At 39.9% G+C, this 20,934-nt stretch overlaps 1 protein-coding gene across 1 annotated transcript; it reads right to left on the bottom strand.

The window, feature by feature from the left end:
• Positions 1-1,276: 1,276 nt before the first annotated feature.
• On the bottom strand, positions 1,277-18,227 carry MMADHC (metabolism of cobalamin associated D). The gene is made up of 8 exons (XM_006278813.4): positions 18,181-18,227; positions 18,035-18,078; positions 13,892-14,036; positions 13,434-13,651; positions 11,074-11,179; positions 10,311-10,441; positions 7,623-7,709; positions 1,277-4,621 (listed from the first exon to the last, which is right to left on the bottom strand). The coding sequence occupies exons 2-8, from the start codon at positions 18,041-18,043 to the stop codon at positions 4,427-4,429; spliced, it is 891 nt and encodes a 296-aa protein (XP_006278875.1). The 5' UTR covers positions 18,044-18,078; positions 18,181-18,227; the 3' UTR covers positions 1,277-4,426.
• Positions 18,228-20,934: the final 2,707 nt, after the last annotated feature.

Below are 20,934 nucleotides of genomic sequence, written 5' to 3'. Positions count from 1 at the left end.
GGACTGTCTATTTTCTGCTTCACTCATTGTCTCTGTGAGCCCTTTGCCTTTCCATTGCATCTTTTCTACAACATCCTCTTTGCTCATTTGATTTGTTTAGTCTTACTCTTGCTATTCTTTCTGCATTCGGTAAGGGTGTTATGGATTAAAGTTAAAATAAGGACGTTAAGGGACAATTTGCACTCTGATACTGAGAGTACACCGTAACTAATTGAAGCCAAATCACTAAAAGTCCAGAAAAGTGAGCGCAAATATGTTGTTTTGAGCATGATAGACAGAATGATAAAGACACAAACAAAGCAAATTATTAGAGGATAGTCCACAAGATTCATTATGGATCTGGGCCATCCTTATTATTTGAATAAAACAGTAAGGGTATATACCCTGAGAGCATCCTTACAATCATTTCTATGTAAGGACCGACCAATACATGATCCGAAAGCCTAATTCCACCTATAAAATCATGAGCACAGTCCCCCAGATGAATAGAAAAAATGGAGTTGGTTCTTGAGTACACCCACAAGTGAAACATGGTTTATTTGTATTGAATAACATGATTATTGATCCAACCATAGGCGCTATCATACAGTACAAGCCAGAGTTCAGATTATTTAAGCCCATGTGATTCTGCTTTCATACAAAGCACGTGCTCAAAACATTTTTGTTCTCAGTCTTGTTTTTTCTTCTATCACTCACATGCTCTTCTTAAGCATAGGAGTGATGAGAAGCACAGCTTCTGTTACTCGTAGGCCTGTGTGGGACAAAGCCCCACTAATTTAAGCATTACACAACAGAAGTAAGATGCATGGGCAGAGACACAGGCTCACTTCTGTCTTCCTGTCTGGATTTTCCTTGATTAGCTGCTTTTTCCAAGCAACAACTTCCTTGACAGATCCTACTTCTATTGCTCTACCAGCCAGCTGTTTGTCTCCATGGATTCTAGTTTCTAGGCCCTGGAACCCTGCAGTATTGAGAGCAGTGCTTGATCTTGGAGGCAGTCCCTGCAACTCCTACAGCCAAGGCCTTTTTATACAGAAAAAAACGTTATCTTCCAATCTTGAAAATGGTAATTAAAATAAAAAAGAAGAGATTTACACAGAATATACAATGAACTCCAACAAAAAAGCAACAACTTTCTATTTGCTTTGACTGTTCAGGCAAACTCTTCTCACACCAATGGAGACAGTTCTGCCCCTCTTCTCAGAATATGGAAGTTCCCACTTAACAGCTAATATAAGTCCTAATTTTAAATTATTTAGAAAAAGCAATCAGAAGATAAATACTTAAAATTTTTTTATTGCTAATATATATTGTAACAGGAATTTATCTTGTTACTTTTTCCAATGCATGAGCCCTATAATAGCAGAATCAATAATTAAAACACAAAAATAAATGATTTAATACCAGAGCTTAGAAGATTAGTTTCCTTGTTAAGTCATCACAAGTTGTTTTTTCCTTATCTTTAACAGGTATGGGTGGTTTGCAACATTTAGCTTTATAAACCATTAAAGCTATGGACATTAACAATATGTTTCAATCTATAACATAATCCTTATGAAGTGCAGTTTGGGATTTATTTTTGATTAGTACAAGTGATAAAAGCTATGCAGGTCTGGAGATGATTTCAAGAACACATTTATAATTTGTGCATTCTACCTCAAGTAAGAAATAGAGCGCACAAACAGATCAGTGTTAATACTGAAAAAAGAAGATATACAACTTTAAACAACTTGTTTTAACATTTATCGGGAGGGGGGGAAGGGAGGGGGGAGAGATGATTGCATTCAGCCCAGTTAAAAAAAAACCCTAAAGTGCTCAAGTTAATTTAGAAAAGTTAACAGCAAGTCTCAGATTAAAAAAGTAAGTTTTCTCCACTAGCAGGCAGCTATGATAATAGATACAAACTCCATTTGTGTGTTTCACTGTTTGTAAAAAATCCATCATTTCAGAACACTAAACACCTTGTTTGGATCGTTTATTTGCAAAATGACACTTGATGCTATATTTAAGAAAAAAACACTGTATAGCAGCAAGGTATCATACTTTAGGGGAACTAAACTACTGAGAACCAGGGTTTTCAAAACCATTCAGCAATTCATCATTGCAACAAACTGACTGGTCTGCAGGGGTGGAATTAAGTTAAATATTAAGTACTTTTGAGACTCACACCAAACATTTTTATGAATATATATGTATTCTGAAAAAGGTTTTCAGAGTATTTTTATGGAAAAAAAATTCTAAAATTTTCAATGAACTTGATGGCAAAATTTCCATCGTGTTCAGTGCAACCAGGATTTCACCCATTTTCTGAATGTAATCATAAAACCATAAATGCCTTTCTGAGCACGGATTTATATTAGAAAAATCAGCTGAAACCCAAGTGCTCCCAAGTTCAGTTTGAGATTTTCTGGACAGTAACTAGATAACCAGTTTTCTGTACTAGAAAAGAAAAAGTATGCCAAGCGAGGTACAGTCAAGTGAGTTTAGTTATTAAAAAAAAAAAAAACATGAGATGATTGCACACAGATTAAAATAACAGGTTTTGAGAGTCAGAAGCTTCAAGGCAATGGCTTAGTAATTATTTTTACAGAAAAAAGTTTGAAAATCATCTTGTTCAGTGAAAATCTCCATAGCAACGTAACTGAAAGTCATATTGCAAGATCAAGCCTCATTTTGGTAGTGACTATTAAGCTAGGTCTAGCAAGAATTTCTTGTTTACTATGCAAAAATGCAGTTGGTTATGCAAGCAGGAAAAACAATTACTAGTATTGCAAGCATTAGTAACAAGGATTAAGTCCGGGAATGCAAGGGCAAGTTTTGCGATTACATATGGCATTTCTTGGATTGCAGGAAGAATGCCTGGAGACAGCCTATCAAGAGCTGCATTGCAGAACAGAGATGTTCATTTTCTTTTCATTTTCATGACCTGGTGAGCTACAAGCACCTCAAAGTCCACTGAAGCCAACAGAAAGGCTTTTACAGACTTCACTGAGGACTGGATTAGGTCGTGAGTAAAAATGATAAATAGTACAAGAAAGCCAGAAAACTCCAGTGTCCTCTTTATGGTGTTAACCATTCTGAATATTGTTTCAAGGGTAAAGTATTCAGCTAACCAAGAGAACTGAAGAGAAACCTTTTAGAGTGTCAACTCAGTCAGTCACCACCTGGGTTTCACATTAACTAGGTTTCAACTGCATCAGGACTGGACTAATGTTTCAGTCCCACAGTTGTGTGAACTGGAATAACCATGGCAATGAGTATCAATAGGTAGTTTCAACAAATGCAAACATAACGTAGTTTCAGTTTGCTACTAGATTTTGACAGCAGCAATGAGGTAAATTGATATGCAGAATAAAGGAGAGATCAGGTAATCTGCAGTTGATAGTTTACGTATTTTAGATACCGAGTCCTCTAGTGTTCTCTGGAACAACTATTAACTTCTACAGTTCTTGTGCTGCCTGAACAGTTTTTGCTACAGGGTCAACTATGCCTGTCATATGCCAGGCTTCCCCTTCAAGGATTTCAAAATTTTATAATGGATATCTCCTCTAAACTATATATATATATATAAGGCAGTAGAATGAAAAAAATGGTAGAAAAATCCAGAAATTGTCCTAGTAGCCTCTGTGCTCTTTTTGATAGTGTGACTATCAGTTCTTAAGCACCATGTACATTACAAAAGACACACTAATGAAATGCAAATTATGAACACCTACTAACTACGTTTAGCCTTTTACAATGAGAAATAAAATAGGATTTAAGACAATATGGAAACAAACAAACAAAGAAATTAAGACAGGACCTATTCTGGTAGGAATTAAGATTTCTTATTGACTAGCAAATTCAGAGGGCTTCAATCATAAAATTAACTGAACACCAGCGTTGCCCTTAAAAGATAATCGAAGATTCAACTTAACACTATTCAAATCTCAGACCAGTGAACCTGGTTCATCTTCACTCCAACACTCACAACCACAAGTTACACAATCTTTTGTAATTAGATCAGGTGAAATCCTGGCCCAATTAGGATCAAAATTCCTATAGGTTTCTGTGATGTCAGGATTTCACCAAGAAGCTTACATTTGTTCAGACACATAGTAAAGGTAACAGACTTGAATAAAATGTGGCAAATGATAATATTTTTAGGTCAAATGTGGCTAAACTATGTTTGATGTTATGTTGATCTATACAAGGGTGACACACAGCTTTTATAAAAGAGTCACATGGCACATCTGTGTACCTACCAAATAAGATGTCAAATAATATTGAACATCAAGGAAGTGTTTACACACAGACTAAAATAAATAACAGTTATTTATTATTCAAGTGAGCAAACACTTTAAAGTTTGGTATTGGCTGACAGCATTTATAGACAAATCATCAAGTAAAACAATTCAGATGTCAAATTTGAGTAGGTAAAAGGTCCCTAGTTTCCACTTAATTTCTTCACGACTGAACTGTCAGGGTCAGCATTAGTGAAAATGCTTCCTACAACCACATGTGTGCCCCAGAGATTATGTCGAATAACTTTGCAGCAACCAAGATCATCAACACAAAATCCTAAGTGATGGTAACGTTCATCCGTTTCAAAAAGTGTGTTGTTTGTGTATGGTCCAAAAAACTGGAAAAAAAAAAAAAGAGAAAATTTTCTTATAGTCATGAATATTTTGAATCAGACACCCTCAGCTAGGACCTAGCTTACTTTAAAACAAAATGGATACCTAGGAATATTAATTGAATTGCTTGAAACCAATTTAAATATTTTACTGTGGATACTATACCCAAACCTTTTTGATTTTTCTGACAGACGCACTCAAATTAACCTTCATCCCACAGGATTTTGAAACTAAAATTGTTTGCAAATGTGTTTACACCCTGCCTTGGGAAGTACCTAGACCCACCTACAGCACTAGAAAACTTTGACACAGCTGTTGCTTTGCCCCTCACTGCTACAGCATGTTCCCAGTGGGGTTCTGAATCCTAATTTTGGCAGCAGGCCCTGCTTCTGCTTGTGCCACCCTTAAATTCCCATCCGCTCCAAGAGCCTCGTGGGCCAGGTAACCTGGCTTTGCAGGCCAGATCTGGCACGTGTTGACACTCTTGATTTAGATTACATACAAACTTTATTTTGGTGCAAATACAGTGGCTGTCTTAAAAATTAATTGTTGTGAAAGGTTTGCCATTTCCAAAAACACCCGTGAGGATAGAGAATGTCCCTGAAAAAAGCAAAATTAAAATACACTACAGCTTTTAAAATGAGTGCATTGCAATAAACTATTAAAAACAGTTAAACTACACGTCATTTCTGTCACTTCACTTCAAAAAGTAAATGGGACTTTGAAGTGAACAGCTTGTAGGATTTAGACTTTAATCCTTATGTTTTAGAGCCTAAAGAAATCCAACTTTATACTCAAATTCCCTACACATTTTAATTATTCTATGCAATAGCTCTACAAGGCACTTATTGCTATTATCATGTTTACTCAAATACAAGATGAGATTCCCCTCCATTTAGCATATGGAAAAAACCCCACTAAATACATTGTTTATCATTAAACTGCTGCTAAAAGCGGCATGTGCTCAGTAATGGAAAAGTTATTAAGTTGATTAAAAGCAGCCAACACTGAATATAACTATAAAACACATGGCCAACATTGGGCAAATATGCTGATAGGTGAGTGTAACCAATTTGAAAAAAACATATGCTAGTGTACCCTCACAGTTGACTCCTTTACAAGTCACGGTGAACCACAACATCACAGTTCAACCAGAACCCCTCTGCTCTCTCAGCCTGGCCCATATAATTAGTGTGGCCTTGCCCTCCATGAAGTGAAGCCATACCAGGTTGCCCTGCACTTCACCTACACATAATTTTTTGGAGCATCCCAGGACTTGTGACAAGAACACCCAGTTCCAAACATTAGTGGGGACTAATTAGTACATGGATCTTTTGGGGGCGGGGGTGGTATCTGGAGTATACACATATACTGAGCAGTGCCAAGCTGTATAGGTTATTGTGAAGAGTGGGGCTATAATAGTACATGCCAGGCTGAGAGGGGGCAGGACAGAGGGTATTCAGGGTGAACTGCAAGCAGTGTTGTCCCTCACCATGGCCTGAAATGCTGTTGACTCTGGTGGGGCACAACCCAGTGAACTCTGTGGTAAATCATGAGCCTTTTGACTAATACCATGCAAAAGTGATGCTCAAAAGCATTTTTATGAAACACCTATGCTAAAACTTGCAGCAGTTTAAAAAAAAAAGGTAACGTGCATCAATTCTGGATGAACTAAGTCTATAGGTACTATATGCAAATTGCTACAACTATGTTTAATTTCAAGGTTACTGTTTTCAAATTTGCTTCTCACTTACATGTGCTCAGGGAGAGCAGGGATCGACAGTAAAGGGAGGGGGAAGGGGCTGCCAGGGAAAAAAGTTAGGGGGAAGCAGAGAGCAAAGGGCTAAACCCCCTGGATTTATTTTCCCTACTGTAGCAAAGGAAAGGGAACAAAATTCAAGGCAAGCCTCCAATAATCAGATTCTACACCTATAGATTTCTAACAAATATATAAAAAATGTATAGAATCTAATTATTGGGGGGGGGGGGGTCGTCTTCTATTTCAGTAAATACAGTACTTTGCATGTGGTAAAACAAGACTCAGAGATAAAATTACTTGTGCAATGTGACCAAGTAGATATTAAAAAACTGGGACTGAAAAATAAGGACTCGTGTTTCTCAAATCTGTACTCACACAAATGAAGTCTTCTTATATATTTTAGTACTGTCAGCGCATGCCTTACATTAAAACGTGTTTATATTTTTCTAATGACCACTTAATACCAAAATAAGACGAGTCACTTGGCAAGAAGACATTACAACAGGATTCAATGCCACCCTGTTCTTTTGAATGAAACTGCATATATGGAAATATCACTTTCACAGATTGCTATGGCTAGAAGTTCTCTTTCTGTCTATGCAATTCTAGGTTGCAAAAGCCCAGACATGCATAACACATGACTAAGAGAGGGTTCTGTTCCATTGAAAAAAGAGTTTAGTCAACTTAACAGTTAACCAGTCATCTCCATTTACCTTATTATGGCCCACTCAAGTAAAAGACACATCATAGACAGATGTAACAACTGTACCCATCAGGATATCTTAAGCTAGGATATATCCTACTTTAGGTCTTCAGTGCAATGAATTTCAATGCAATGGCCTTAATAATATACAGAAAGCTTAAGATTTTAGTTTTTTAAAAACAGCTATTTTTCAACTAGGAGTGGGAACTATCAAATTATCTAAAGAACACATAACCATTGACATCACATATTATTTTAGCAGTGATTTTTCTGTTAGGGATCCTAAGGCAATTCATTCTTCACACTTCATTTATTGTATTTTTGTCAACATTGTTCTTTAGACTGTCTATTGTACCAGCAGTTTGTATGCCATGGATAAAAAGCAATTACAAACTGAACCACAACCATCATCATCGATTTAAAAATTAGTAAGAACCATCTCATCAATATGTAAGAGCTGAATTTTAACCAAGTAATTCACAAACCACTGCAAGTCTATATAGACAAATCACCATTCCCCACCCCATTCTGCAAAGCAACTTACTGCTTGTCCTGAAAAAGGATCAATGAAGTCCGCCCAATATCCTTCAGCACATAGCGCATAGCAAATCTCTTTGGCACCATTAATGAACTAAAAGAGAAGAAATATAAATCACATTAAAATGGAGGTACTCCTTTTACATCTAAATATAAAATTAATTTTTAAAATGGGAGTTCATGAAGATCTTTAATTTACACCAAAAAATGTGAAGTTCAACACAATAGAAAAAGATCAACACTACTAAGAGGATTAAAATTAATGACATATTACACTATGACAGTCACATGAGATCTTAAAAGAAATTCTTTATAGCAGAAAGTAAAGGATTAAACATTTGTACAACCAGGATGATGTAATTACTTTGATTGCTCATGCAGATTGCAATCATACCTGTTAACCTCTTTAAGAAGTCAGTCATTACTTCATGAAGTTCTCTATTTCTCCATTTCACAAGTCACTTATAGAGCAAACCTGTTTTTCCTAATTTGATGCTATAACATTTCAAACAAAGATATAAATGTGCTTGTTTTTGTTCAAAATATATGTAAAGCTGGACATAATAACGTGAGATTGTTCAATTACAAGCCACCAGCAAATGCTCTTAAACAGAAATGAGAACACTAACAGCTCTAGTTACAGATACTGAAATAGTTTCATAAGTATTCTGTTTTTTGATTCTTGAAATTAATTACTATTTTGTAATTAACAGTGGGCAAGATCAGTGGGCAATTCCATTCTTCCAAATATTTTCAGCGTAAACAACGAAAGTTTTGCTCCTACATTTTTCAAACAAATGACGGAGACCAATTAATTCAAGTTTTATAATATTTTCAGAAAAAAGGTATCACATTTTCTTTCCCAATTAAATATCCCCAAAGCATGAACTCAAAAATTGTAAGAATTTATCTTCTGAAAATGACAGCTTCTGTATAGCAATTGATCGGATAAAACAAAGATTTGGTTGTTATCTATGGTGTCAGAATTCATTAATTTGTTTGTCATGTAAAAGAAACAAACCATAATCTTAAGAAGAGTTACAGCTGTGACATCCACACTGACCAGATTACATACCATGCTAACCTTGAGGCTGTTTTGGCATGGCAACAAGCCACAAACAATCATGTGACAAGGCTTCCGATTCTCTCTCTCTTGCTGCATTAGTAGCTTATCTCCCCAAATACACATAAATGACTGAATTTACTTTTGTTACTCTTCCATGGATGCCACTCTCATTACTTTAAAAATAAGGAAATATGAAGATGCCAAAGTTTGTAAACTTGTACATTATTCTTATGCTTGTACTCCAGACTTATAGTTCTGCATATCAAAATTTCAAATCCAGATTACGCTTAGTAGACTTGTCATTTAGGGGGCTTAAAACAGGAACAGTTCTCTCAAAAAGTGAACTATTTTTCAGTTTCTTTTAAGATAGTTATCTATATATTTTATTTTTAAATGCATGTAAACAATCTAAAGACAGCATTTAATGCTGCATTTTTCATATATCAGATCTTTTGACCCTATGTTGTAACAATCTCATAGCAATCACTTAAAGTGATGTTAATTAAAACTTGAGACTAACGACTGTAAACACACAGATTTGTCTGTCAATAACCTCTTTAGCAAAAGCCTCTCACATTAAATTAGTACTTCAGAGGTTATTTCTAACCATCTATGCAGCAAACAAATAGACCATTTTATTGTGAATTTGCTGTTAGTAACCTTTAGGCCAGGAGGTTACATCTAACATCCCAACACCCCTACAATGACTACATTAGACTTGACAGGGGGGTGCACAGAGAAGAAAGACGACAATTAACATATAATTAGACCAGATTACAACGCTAAAGACCAACAGACCAAAAATAATTTGAAGACAAGAACATGCCAAAATGAAGGGAGTTTTATGAAATCTTCATGCTGAAGCTTCAGATGGCTTTTCTTGTAGTAAAGGTTTACATGGCCTTTACTTACAGACTGCAGTCACTTATAAAACTTGGAAGATAATTAATAGAACTATGTTCAAGCTTAGTGTTTACTAGCAGTGATGCTCACCCGTCAGATGTAAGGCCCCTCCCCCTACAGGCAGAATTCTCTATTTTTGTAAACGTATACAGTTTTAAAAGAGTTACATTTTAGTTACTATAGTTGGAGAAAAAAATTGCAGTAGTAGATACTGACATCTACTGGATTAGGTAATTAAAAAAATACAAAACATATCAAGTAAAAGTTATGAGAAAAGAAAAGAAGAGAAAAGAGAAGACATGACACACCTTTTGTGGTAATTCAGTTTGATTTGGCTATACTAGGCAAAAGTGAAAACTTATTTTTTGTGTATGTCAATCATTTTCTTGTAGAAATAGGATAAATTAATCAACGTTAGAATTCAGTGGAACGTATTGCTGTAAAACTGCAACAATAAGGAAAGACAATTACTCTCACATAAGGAGACTCTATTAGTCTTCTCGCTATTAAGCAAAATAATTAATACTTTTCAGTCCAAAAGTTCTTTGCATAAAAAAAATCCATGAACTCTGCAGAACTGGTTTAAAAAAGTCCTCATTTTCTCACTAGGAATAATTTGATTAATGGCTACTGTAAAAGCAAATTACACAGTACCAAGTGCCAGAACTAAACTCACGAATAATATATGAACAGAAAGAATAAACTGATGCCATTTAAAATACTTACATTTTCTAACAGCATCTCTCTTTCATCCTCTACTTCTTGACTCCATGCAGTCATATCATTGTTAGTTTTCTGAGTTACAGTTAGAACAGTTACATTTTTGACAGTCACCTCTGGAAATAAGGATTCAAAATCTAAAGAAAATAAAATCCACATTTAAGAGTCTAACAGGTTGGCTTTGCATATTTCTCTATACTTTTTTTCTAATGGTACACAAGTGAACGTTGGCAAATGTCAATTATTGTATTCACTGTCCTATACTGTGACTTAATTAAAAAATGTTTCAACCTTATAAACACCATGTTGACTTGCCAAGAGTCACGAAGTTACAAAACCAACTGGTCTCTAAACTTAGTCCTGTTCAACTAATCCATGGTCTTTCTAGAAAGCAGAGAGAAAGACTTTACAAGAAAACAAAAGAAACAATATATTAGATAATAAAAGTCTGTCTTCTACACTGAATAAAAGACAACAGTCAAAATAAATCTCAATTATACAGAAAAAAAATAAGGAAAAAGGTTAACCATTGATTCATTAATTTGTGTGTTATTTGTAAAATAATTTAAAACATACACTTGCTTTTCACCTTAAAATAACAGTTTGATGTGAAATGCCACTTTAGCAATCATGTTGTTATGGATTACTTCTTAAAATGTGCTTAAATTTTGAAGGTTTAGAAATACTGTATACACTACAGGTTTAATTAGCTGGTCAGCATCTCAGTTTTTAATGTTATAAAAACTGTCAAAAAGAGCAAAAAATATACCTTTTCGTAAGATTTCTGGACAAGTTTGTACTGCACATTCTACCTTTGCATTTTCAAAGTATGTTTCTGCATTATTAATTTGCTGTTTATGTGGGCCATCAGCACCCTGAAAAAGTCAAGGAAATATAAACGGTAACTTTCACATTTATTTCTATGCAAAATGAATAAGACTGTAGTTCTGGTGGTAGTTTTATGAAAATAATGCCTGTAGCCGCTGGAACACACACAAGTAAGTTTCTTATAACGGGCTTAAACAAAAACGAAACAAATAAACAAAAAAATTTAAAAATACTCACGGGACGCACTTCTGAGGTAGATAAAAATTGTTACCCTAACATACCAGTGGGGAAACCAACTCATGGAACGGCAAACTGTTTAGTTAAAAAACAAACCTGAGACTAAACGGGTTAAACTCAGGTCTTAGTTCCAGGCCTATGCTTTGACAAGGGTAGTGCGGACTTGTAATAGAATAGCTTAGTTTCTGATCAGCCAGTGATGATTCTAACCTACAGTGTGATTTCTTATTTATGAAAAAATAAGCACTGTTCTCACACCTATAGCTGTTACATCCAAAACTAATGTCCTAAACGTCAGTTCTTCCTAGACCAAATGTAAGTTTATAAGCTTTGATGACTACACTTACGATTCTGGCCCTTCTATGTTTAAGTTATTTTAAAATTTTATTAAATATAGTACATGAAAAAACCCAACTTGTTTACTCAACCTGCCTCTTGCTTCTCGCATTCTCTTCCCATCCATGACTTCCATTACATTCTGATGCTGTTCTCTGCACATGCTCTCCTGTTTCTGGTCTCTCTTTCCTACCTACAATGCCTGAAGGAGTTCCTTTCATGACAGAAAAGATGTCTCTCCCCCATCTGCCACCCTGACAAATGCCCTTAATTCCCTTTCACTTACCTGTTTTACAAATTCATCAGACACCTAGTAGTCAGACGACTAAACCTATTTACCAAAGACCAATATCTTCTTTTCCTGTCGACCAAGTGTTGAGAAAAGAAGGATGCTCTCTGCTGACCTTGCTCAGATAAATCTTTTGAATCAACCTTCAACATGCAAGGGTCAGATAAATTTGAGGCCAATACAATCCCCTCCAGGTGTTGGAAAAGTGGGTGGGCCTCAACTAATCTAACCACTCCCCAGGCTGCTGGGATGGATGAGATGAATGCCTCTGCTACTCTAACCCTTCCCCCACTCTCTGTTTTGGCTCCTGTTTCCAAGTGAATGGCTTCAGTGTTTGCCTTTGCTAGTGCTCAGAGCCTTCCCAGACAGCAGCAGCGTGAAATTGACCTAATTCTTGCCCACAGCAGGCTGAACAGCAGCGTGGAAACTGACCTGATTCTTGCCCACAGCCTGCTGAACAGCAAGTGCAAACTGACAATGCTCTTACAAATCTCTCTATAGCACCTTGTCAAAGCTATGAGCAACAGTAGAGCTCCTGTAACTTTGTCTACAACTATGCAAACAGTTCATATTTGGATTACGCTGGAAGTTGTTTGTTTTAGTTGGAGCTTTGATTCTACAGAAGCTGAGCGAACTGACCCCCAAATGCTTACAATGGGGCAAAAAGTACTCCATAGTAAGACAAATATCATACGTCCCTTTCAAAACAGGAAATAGTTTGTTGCTAAAAATTACTTTACTAATTTCCTATGCCTGAGGATGCTGCAAAATTCATGCCTGGCCTGGGAAGTCACCACACTAGCTGCAATCAGTAGACATTAACTAAAAAATTCTCATTAATGAAGATGAGCAAATATAATTGTAAAACTGCCTGCTGTTAATGAGGCATCTCTGAATCATTGTAAGCTTAGCCATTCCCAAAAGGCAAAGCTCACAAAGCTTCCTACTACAGCCGAGTCCTTGGTGGTTGTTTTTTTTTTTTTCAGGCATTTCTTTTATGCTCATAAGCATTAACAGGCACAACTAATGGGACACTGTCCTAACCAATTAGACCCATGGGCTGCAGACAAAAAATCATTAAAAGTTAAAAATTAAAAATGTCTGTTTTACAACGCAGATCATTAGGTTACTCATTTTATGTTTTAAAGATACATAAATCTAATCCTGTTTTCATATAGCCCATATAAAGAAGCAACTATCTGAGACATTTTAATGAAAATACTTCTATTAAATTGTCAAAGTTTTAGCAAAATGTCCAGGAATGGTTAATACATTCCATGGGAAACAATGTTTCTTACAATCTCCCTTCCCGTTCCTGCTTGTTTTCATCATACATCACAATACTTTGGAGAGATAGTTCTTCCTCATCTATGAAAAATCAAACGCACTTTTATAATAAATAATGTGTTTAATTCCATGTATAAAATGACTTTTCTTACCTGGAACTCATTTATATATTGAGTCACCACAAATTCATGCCGCTCATTTGGGGAAGGTTCGACTAATATATCAGGCAGACTTTTATGAACTTGCATTTTCTTCTGAGAAGCTGTACCATTTAAGTGGCAATCAAAACCTATATTACCCGGAAGCTGAAACCTCTGGTCCTGAGGGCCAAATGGTCCCATTACTTCATCAGGCCACACAGTTCTTGGATCTGTCAAAAAGTGAATGTTTTTATTAGTTTTCATGTTGGGAAAAATGTGATTTTAAGAGTCAAACAGTCATTGCAATGCAATCATGTAATATAGAAGATAGCCCAGGCTTTAAGCAAAATCAAGTGCCTTACCATGCAGGAAAAAAAAATGTCTTTTTTTTTTTTTTTTTTTAGAGATAGACTGCTAGTTTTCGGATATTAGGTATCAATAGAACATAAATGCAATTCTTTTTTTCTTACATATATCAGGAGGTGTAGCAGCAACGTAAGGCTCATCTGAGCCAGAGGATCCTGCTGTAGAAAAAGCCTTGGGATTTACTATCCTTCTGACTAAGGAATAAAATCCTGGCAGGTAGGTCACCAGTCTTGCTCTGTTACAGAGCACCTAAAGACGACAAAAAATGAGAAGTGAACATCATACTACAAGTAAAAATAAAGAACTATAAAACAAAAATTTGCTCTATAAAGAAAAGGTTGCATTGTTTTGAAGAAAAATTGTCCTGCTTTTGATAAAAGTAGAAGCCCATCCCCAGCTATGATTAGAAGGAAGAAGAAGCAAAGGGAGACAGCATATCCACATACCTTTGGCTGCCTAAGCAAATATTATTTTGTTTTGTGTTATAACACTTAATAAAAGCCCAAACCCCTATAACACTAGACAAAATCAACACAGGGAACACTGATTGAAAGTTTCAGTACTTTGCACTAAGAACTAGCACACCCCCATTATGTAAAATTACAACAGGATTCTTGAAAAGCCAATAATACTGCCATTTTATACTGCTATGACAGCTTGTGCCCAGAAGACTGCCAAGTACTCAGAGTGCATATAGATTTCTTTTACAGTCCAAAAATGAAAAAAACAAACACAAAAACCTTAGAATAAACAAGGCATACATGTATCAAAAGAGACAGGCAGTGGAATTACTGCTATGGTATGTTTCTGTGATGCTACAGAGTTATAGATGGAAGTCCTAAGATTAGTACAACAGACATTATTTTGTTTTGCAGATACTTTCAACTTCAAACATGCCAGTATATGGGTTATCAGCAAGTCATACAGCTCTTGTGCAATCCTGGAATTTGCCAGGCAATTAGCATCATGTCCAGAACTGTGTTCCAAATCCAACATTGTATTTACAGGAACAGATCTAGCCCTATAAAAAGAAAGCCCCAAAAACATGAACTACAGAAGATAGTGTTGTTTTCCTGAGTCTGTAATCCACCTGAAATAACTCCAAATAATAAGGTGGGTGAACTCCAATACTTAATTTAAATATCAATAATGATAACTATTTTATTTATTTATTTTTGCTAAAAACAGATCTCCAGCTAATATTCCTATGGTCACAACTCCAATCTGATCCCTTGCTTTAAAAGTTGTTTTTCCCCTATAATCAGTTCTAGTCTCCCTATACAAAAGTCTGTAGCATATTCAAAACGATAAAGCATAAAATTGAATTCAACACCAAATTAAACTATGCCAACATGCCAAGGAGTTCACATCATATTTTATTCAACAGAACTTTACATTTTTAATGTGCCTGCAGCTACCCCAGTATTTTCACCCACTAGATTGCAGTATCAGAAACCAGCTCTTCATGAAAATCTTTCAGCTTGCTACAGAATATTTGGGCATTATGCTGCAATTGTCTAAAATGGAAATACTTTGAAAAGTTATTGAAGCCTGGAGATGGCAATCCTAGACAAACAGATATGCAAGCTTACTTTTAAATATCTCAATAGACTTTCTTACTTCAATAAAACTTCTCATATGCTTAAAGTCAGGATTCTGCCTAAATAATCAGAACATAGGCCTTAAGTGGTGAGGACTCACATACCCTGTGTATGCAGTTAACCAATATCTATCTAATATCTATAGCAGTAATTACCCAATCCTGAAGACATTAAAACACGTAAGTTTAAACTTTTGACACACGCAAGTATTTGCATGAAATTGCGCCTTAAATTGTATAAGCCAAATATTCTAATAAATTCAAAAGATGTCCCTAGTAAAAAGTGATCAAGTTCACCCTGAATCCCCAAAATGCTTTACTTTAAGAAGCCCGAACTCAAGCACTAATATCAAACCTTACAAGAACTATTATAGATATGTATAGATGTTACATGCAAAACATCACCATACATAACCTGCAACTATCCGTGTGTGTAACAAGACAACCTCCCCCCCATATAACTCTGTGAAAAGCAGAACTGTTGCTTACATTAGCCACCAATTAACAAGCAGAGGAGGATAGTTAATTGGCAACACTAACTGGGATATAGTCCAGGGAATAAAGTATATGGCACAAAGAGACTAGTTTTTAGAGAAATGCATGTACATAACTTTACACAAGGGAGATGTAAATATTGTTTAAAAAAATTACACATTTAATCTCCTCTAATGATATTGGTTAAACAATTAAACAGTTCCACGATAGAGAGGCAGGGCAGTGCAGGGAGCCAGGGCTGAGATGATATGCGGGATTGCAGCAAATTCCCGTGAAATCAGCAGGCTCCACGGGGTAAGCGTGGGAGTGGGCAGGCAATGGCACTAGCAGCAGCAGGGCAGGGTGGCAGGGCCCCTGACTCAGGGATGTCCAGTGCTGGGGGAGTGGCTCTGGCAGGGCTTAAATAGGAGCGAGTGCAGCAGCAGATGCTTTAGGTGCCACAGGAGTGGGCTGCACAGAGCCAGGTGCCCTTCCCCCCACCCACAAAGCACCCACAGGGGCTCCCACCTATTAGGACAGCTGTGCCATGCTCAGGTAGTGTCTCCAGTCTGTGGATATCTGTTTCCTTCCCCATTTGGATGCAGCCAGACTGGCACTACACTCCTCCCACTCAGCTGAGGGCTTGCCCTGGTGCTGTGGCTCCTAGCAGAGGATGCTCTGCCCGCGGGTGTGATCCTGTGCAACACGTCCATTCACCATATGACCCTGCTGAGCAGTGGCTACCAGAGCCCAGGGGACAGGCAGATGGGCAGGAGGGGCCACCTGGGGCTCTGGGTGTCTATGGACTGAAGGCACTGTCTGGGTGTAGCGTGGCTGTCCAGCAGGCGGAAGCCCCTGTGGGTGTTATGTGGGGGGTGGACCTGGCTCTGCGCAGCCCACCCCCACAGCACCCAGTGGCAACCCTGCTGCGGCACTCGCTATTTAAGTGCTGTCAGCTCTGCTATGTAACTTTGCCCGGCTCCACTCCCCCAGGTAACTGCTTGTTACTTCCCTGCAGTCGTGTGATGCTGCAGCCTGGATCCAGGGCTGCTCTCATGCTGCCCCTGCAGCAGCTGCTCCCCCAGCAGCGGGTAGCACTGACCGAGCTGGGAGCTGAACAGTATAAATATAATTATTGTTTAACCTTTTACATCCCTAGCCTTGTGAGTCAGAAGCTGGGCAGAAGACAAGGCAGAGAGACACCTTATAGACTAACTGTATCAGAGATGCACAAGCATTCATGAGTAACAGTTCACTTTATGCAGTTAATTCATTAATAAAAAACTAAATATGGTTCACTTGTGCTCATTATGCTTGCCTGATTAGGTTGGTCTGCTGGGTGCACCTCTGCCTCTGCCCTACCTTTTACACCAGGGGATATGCCCACAAGTGTCAACTGGAGGATTTGGGTGCGTTTGCTAATGACGCTCATGTGGGCGTCTCCATCCTTGGACCTCAAAGTGCCCGTGTATTAACGGCCCCTAAAAAGCTTCAGTTCCTTTCCTAAAAATTAACCCTGCAGTGCAAGAGTACCGTGTTCGGTTCACATCAAAAACAGACGTGCAAAATTGTGAAAGGGTCCAGGGAAGGGGCCACAGGAACCATGACAGGCCTGGAGGACAAACCTGATGAGGAAAGACTAACGGGTCTTGATGGAGGGCGGACTCAATGGCTGTTTATAAGTACGTAAGGGGTCAACATCGGGAGCTGGGAGAAACCCTGCTCACTGGGGCGCCCCAGGGCAGGACAAGGAGCAGCAGCCATAAACGGTCAGAGGAAGGTTTCAGGGTGGACGCAAGGAAGGATTTCTCTGCGGTCAGGGCGACCAGGATAGGGAGCAGACGTGGACGTCGTCCAGATCAGACTGGACAGACACCTCGCGGGGACCGTTTGCCCTCAGCAGTATCGCTGCCCACAGCAGGGGGTCGGACTCCGTGATCTGCCGGGCGCGGCCCTTGATGTCTACGAGCCGCATGAAGGCAGCAGGGAGTTGGGAGACGGGCCCCGGCGGGCTGTCTCCAGCGCTTCCCGCGAACCGCTCGGCACCGTCCCCAACGGGGGCCAGGCAGGGCCAGCGCCCCCACGCCAGGCCGGGCTCCAGGGGCCAAGGGCCGGCCTGCGCCGCGCTCGGGCCCGCAGGGCCGGGGCTGCCCAGGGCCGCGCAGCTACTCACACCGGCCATGGCCGCGGCGCGGGCTCCTCTCCTCGCCGCCGCTCCTGCAACACAAGACAGGCGGCACCGGGCTGAGCGACCGTGGCGCCGACACAGGGGTGGGGGGGGGGGGGGCGGGCAGGGGAGAGGGTGCCGCGCGCTCCTACCGGCCCGGCGCTTCCTGTAAGATGGCGGCGACGGCGGCGCAGGGGAGCGCCGAGCGCATCGATGCCGGGAGCGCCGAGCGCGCGGGGCGGGGCGGGGCCGCGAGGAACAGGCAAGACGAGCGGACGCTCGCGCTGATCGAGGGGGCGGGGGGAGGAGCCGCGGAGCAGGCAGGGGCAATCGATGCGTGGATGGTCGATGGGAGGGGCCGGGTGGGGCTTGTGCTGCGCTGCAATCCGCTTTGTGACGCCACAAAGGGTGACGGACGCAAACGCACACTTGCGCGCGCACACCTCCCCCATCTTAAAACACATGCAGACACGCAAGCTTAACACACGCATATACACACGAACTTAACACGTGCACACACCAGCTTAACCTAAATCAGTGAAGGCTGATACTGCATCCCCCCAAGTGTATCTTATACCGGTTTTGCCCATTTTGAAACCAGTTTCTGTGCACTGAACTTCTGTTGTGCTAGGGGTTTAAACCTGTTCCCAATCACGTGAGTGACATCTCCCCTAGCCTTAGTGGCTCTAATTAAAGCACCGCTGCACCTTACGGATCAGCGCCCCCACGCTTCAAAGTGACGTTGGGGGCACTTGAACTAAAGCTCATTCACTGAGCTCTAGTTCAAGCGTCGCCACTGTTTTTAAGTGCCGGGACAATGATACCTGAAGTGCGGGAGGGTGCTGGAGCACCGTCATTGCCAGGCCCCAGCAGATTCGTTAATCAAACCTCCAACGCACTGGACTTCCAGTGGTCGGAGCAGCTTTCATACTCCAAATCCTTTAATGTTGAACATGTCAGCTATATGCACTTACACAATTTCCGTGGGACAGGATCAGGTCACATTATGGTGAGGGGCAGCCCCATTCAGCTATGTTGCACATTATGCAGCAAGTTCTCCAAAGTTATTGGCTTGTCCACACAGTTGCTGGATCCTGCGCTGGTATGGCTCTGGGACCCAGGGCATGAATGCTGTTGCTGTTTGTCCCCCCACCTACCTTCCCACCACCAAATTTGGCAGCTGGGGAACAGCCAAGGCACCGAAGAGCGTTCACTCTCTTGGCCCTGGAGCCGTGCCAGCGCAGGCTTCAGCCGCAGTATTTCTGATAAGGCAGTGAGCTCAGCATGCCACCACCATACAGCCAATGGCTAGGAAAAGATTTGGAACAAAAATACCGTTTTACTTTGATTACATCTAAGAGGAAACCTCTTGAGTATATTTGTCCTAATGTACGTTCCCAAATATGATGACGTATGCTGTACATCAGGGGTTGTCAACCGGGGGTACACGTACCCCTGGGGGTAGTTTGAAAGATCCTAGGGGGTATGTGGGGGTGGATGGGGATGGAGCACTGCCACCCTGCGCCGCTGCCTCCCAGGAACAGGTCCAGGGTGGGGTGAGAGCAGGGCCGCGCAGACGCTGCTCTGCTGCCACTCGCCACCCCTTCGCTCAGTGTCTGGCTGCTTGCCACCGCCCCGCCCGGGTACACTTATTAAAAAGGGAGCTGACAGGGGTACACTTATTAAAAAAGGTTGAAAACCCCTGGTGTACAGCTTTAGACATTTAGAACACAGGGCCATTGAGGCCAGCATCATGCATTTGCAGGAAGCTCTTTAGAAAATAGCCTTAAAAATTGTCCCCTCCAATCCTTTTCTCTCACAGGGCATTTATACACATACCTTTTTGATTTTCGAGTCTTCTCTGCATGTGAGCTGACATGCACTGTACTGTGTCTTGTGCAGTTGTACACGCGGCGACATGCATCAGTGCGCAGAAAATTGCAGTAGTGTGCTTTTGAACTAAAACACTTTCGATGTCTTTTAGTTCAAAAGCACGCTGCCACCATTTTCTGAGTGCTCATGTGCATTTTGCCGCTTATATAACTGCAAGTGATGCAGCATTCGGTGCTTTTAAAAGTGCCCAGTGCTGCGATGCAAACATATGTATAAATACCCACATTGCACTCATGAAACACATTAGGAAAACAAAACTAAAAATCCCCTACAATGTGCTACAAAGCAGGGGTGTGAGGGTGCTCATGCCCTGTTGCTGCAATGAAGTCATTAGGTTCACCTGTGATCAGGTGATTTTACACTGATGTACGAATGCAATATCCCCCACTGTCCTTGTCAGTCTCACAAGGTGCATTAATTCCTTCCCAATGTCAAATCTAGGGATCGCTATGACCCCAAGGAAAGGAGCAAGTTTTTCCAGTCATGTACTTGAGAGTAGAAGTACCAGCATACCCCAGTCAAAACTCCTGCTGTGGCCAGTATCCTCAGATGCATCAGATGGAGACAAAACCCACCATAAGCCAATAAGTATTAATGAGGGGAAAAAAAATATTTCAGGCTCTCATAGGCAACCAGTGGAATGAGGGTCTAAATGTTTGCATAACAAAAACATTGTTATGGAAGAAAGGTGTAGCAGTAGGAGGAAGTGGTAAGAAGTGGGTTTAAATGCATAATTTTAAAACAATGTTTCATATAGCAGTCAGCTCTTTCCATAACAGCAAAGCCAGGTTAAATCCTGAGCCCCTTGGCATCAATGTCAGATCCCACTGGGACCAGTATTTGCTTCTAAGATTCCAGTGAAGACAGAGAAATCCTGTACAACTACTCATACAATCAAACCCAGCCAAGTAGCATAACTTTAAGGTAACTTCTAAATCCGATTTCCCCATATGCCTTACCTCCCTTCTGACACGTCTTGTCTTTATCTTCACCACAAATTCTTTGAGGCAAGT

The sequence above is a fragment of the Alligator mississippiensis genome, chromosome 4 (assembly GCF_030867095.1).
Source record: "Alligator mississippiensis isolate rAllMis1 chromosome 4, rAllMis1, whole genome shotgun sequence".
NCBI classification, from domain to species: domain Eukaryota; kingdom Metazoa; phylum Chordata; order Crocodylia; family Alligatoridae; genus Alligator; species Alligator mississippiensis.
The sequence above is the reverse complement of the archived record's forward strand: the minus strand, read 5'-3'. Positions and strand labels throughout refer to the sequence as shown.

What these genes read in the sequence shown, in the direction of transcription:
- MMADHC (XM_006278813.4), bottom strand. An exon ending in GAGAGATGCTGTTAGAAAAT is followed by an intron (nt 7,710 to 10,310) that starts GTAAGTATTTTA and finishes CTTCTCTTTTAG; the next exon opens with TTCATTAATGGTGCCAAAGA. An exon ending in ATCCTTTTTCAGGACAAGCA is followed by an intron (nt 4,622 to 7,622) that starts GTAAGTTGCTTT and finishes TTTTTTTTCCAG; the next exon opens with TTTTTTGGACCATACACAAA.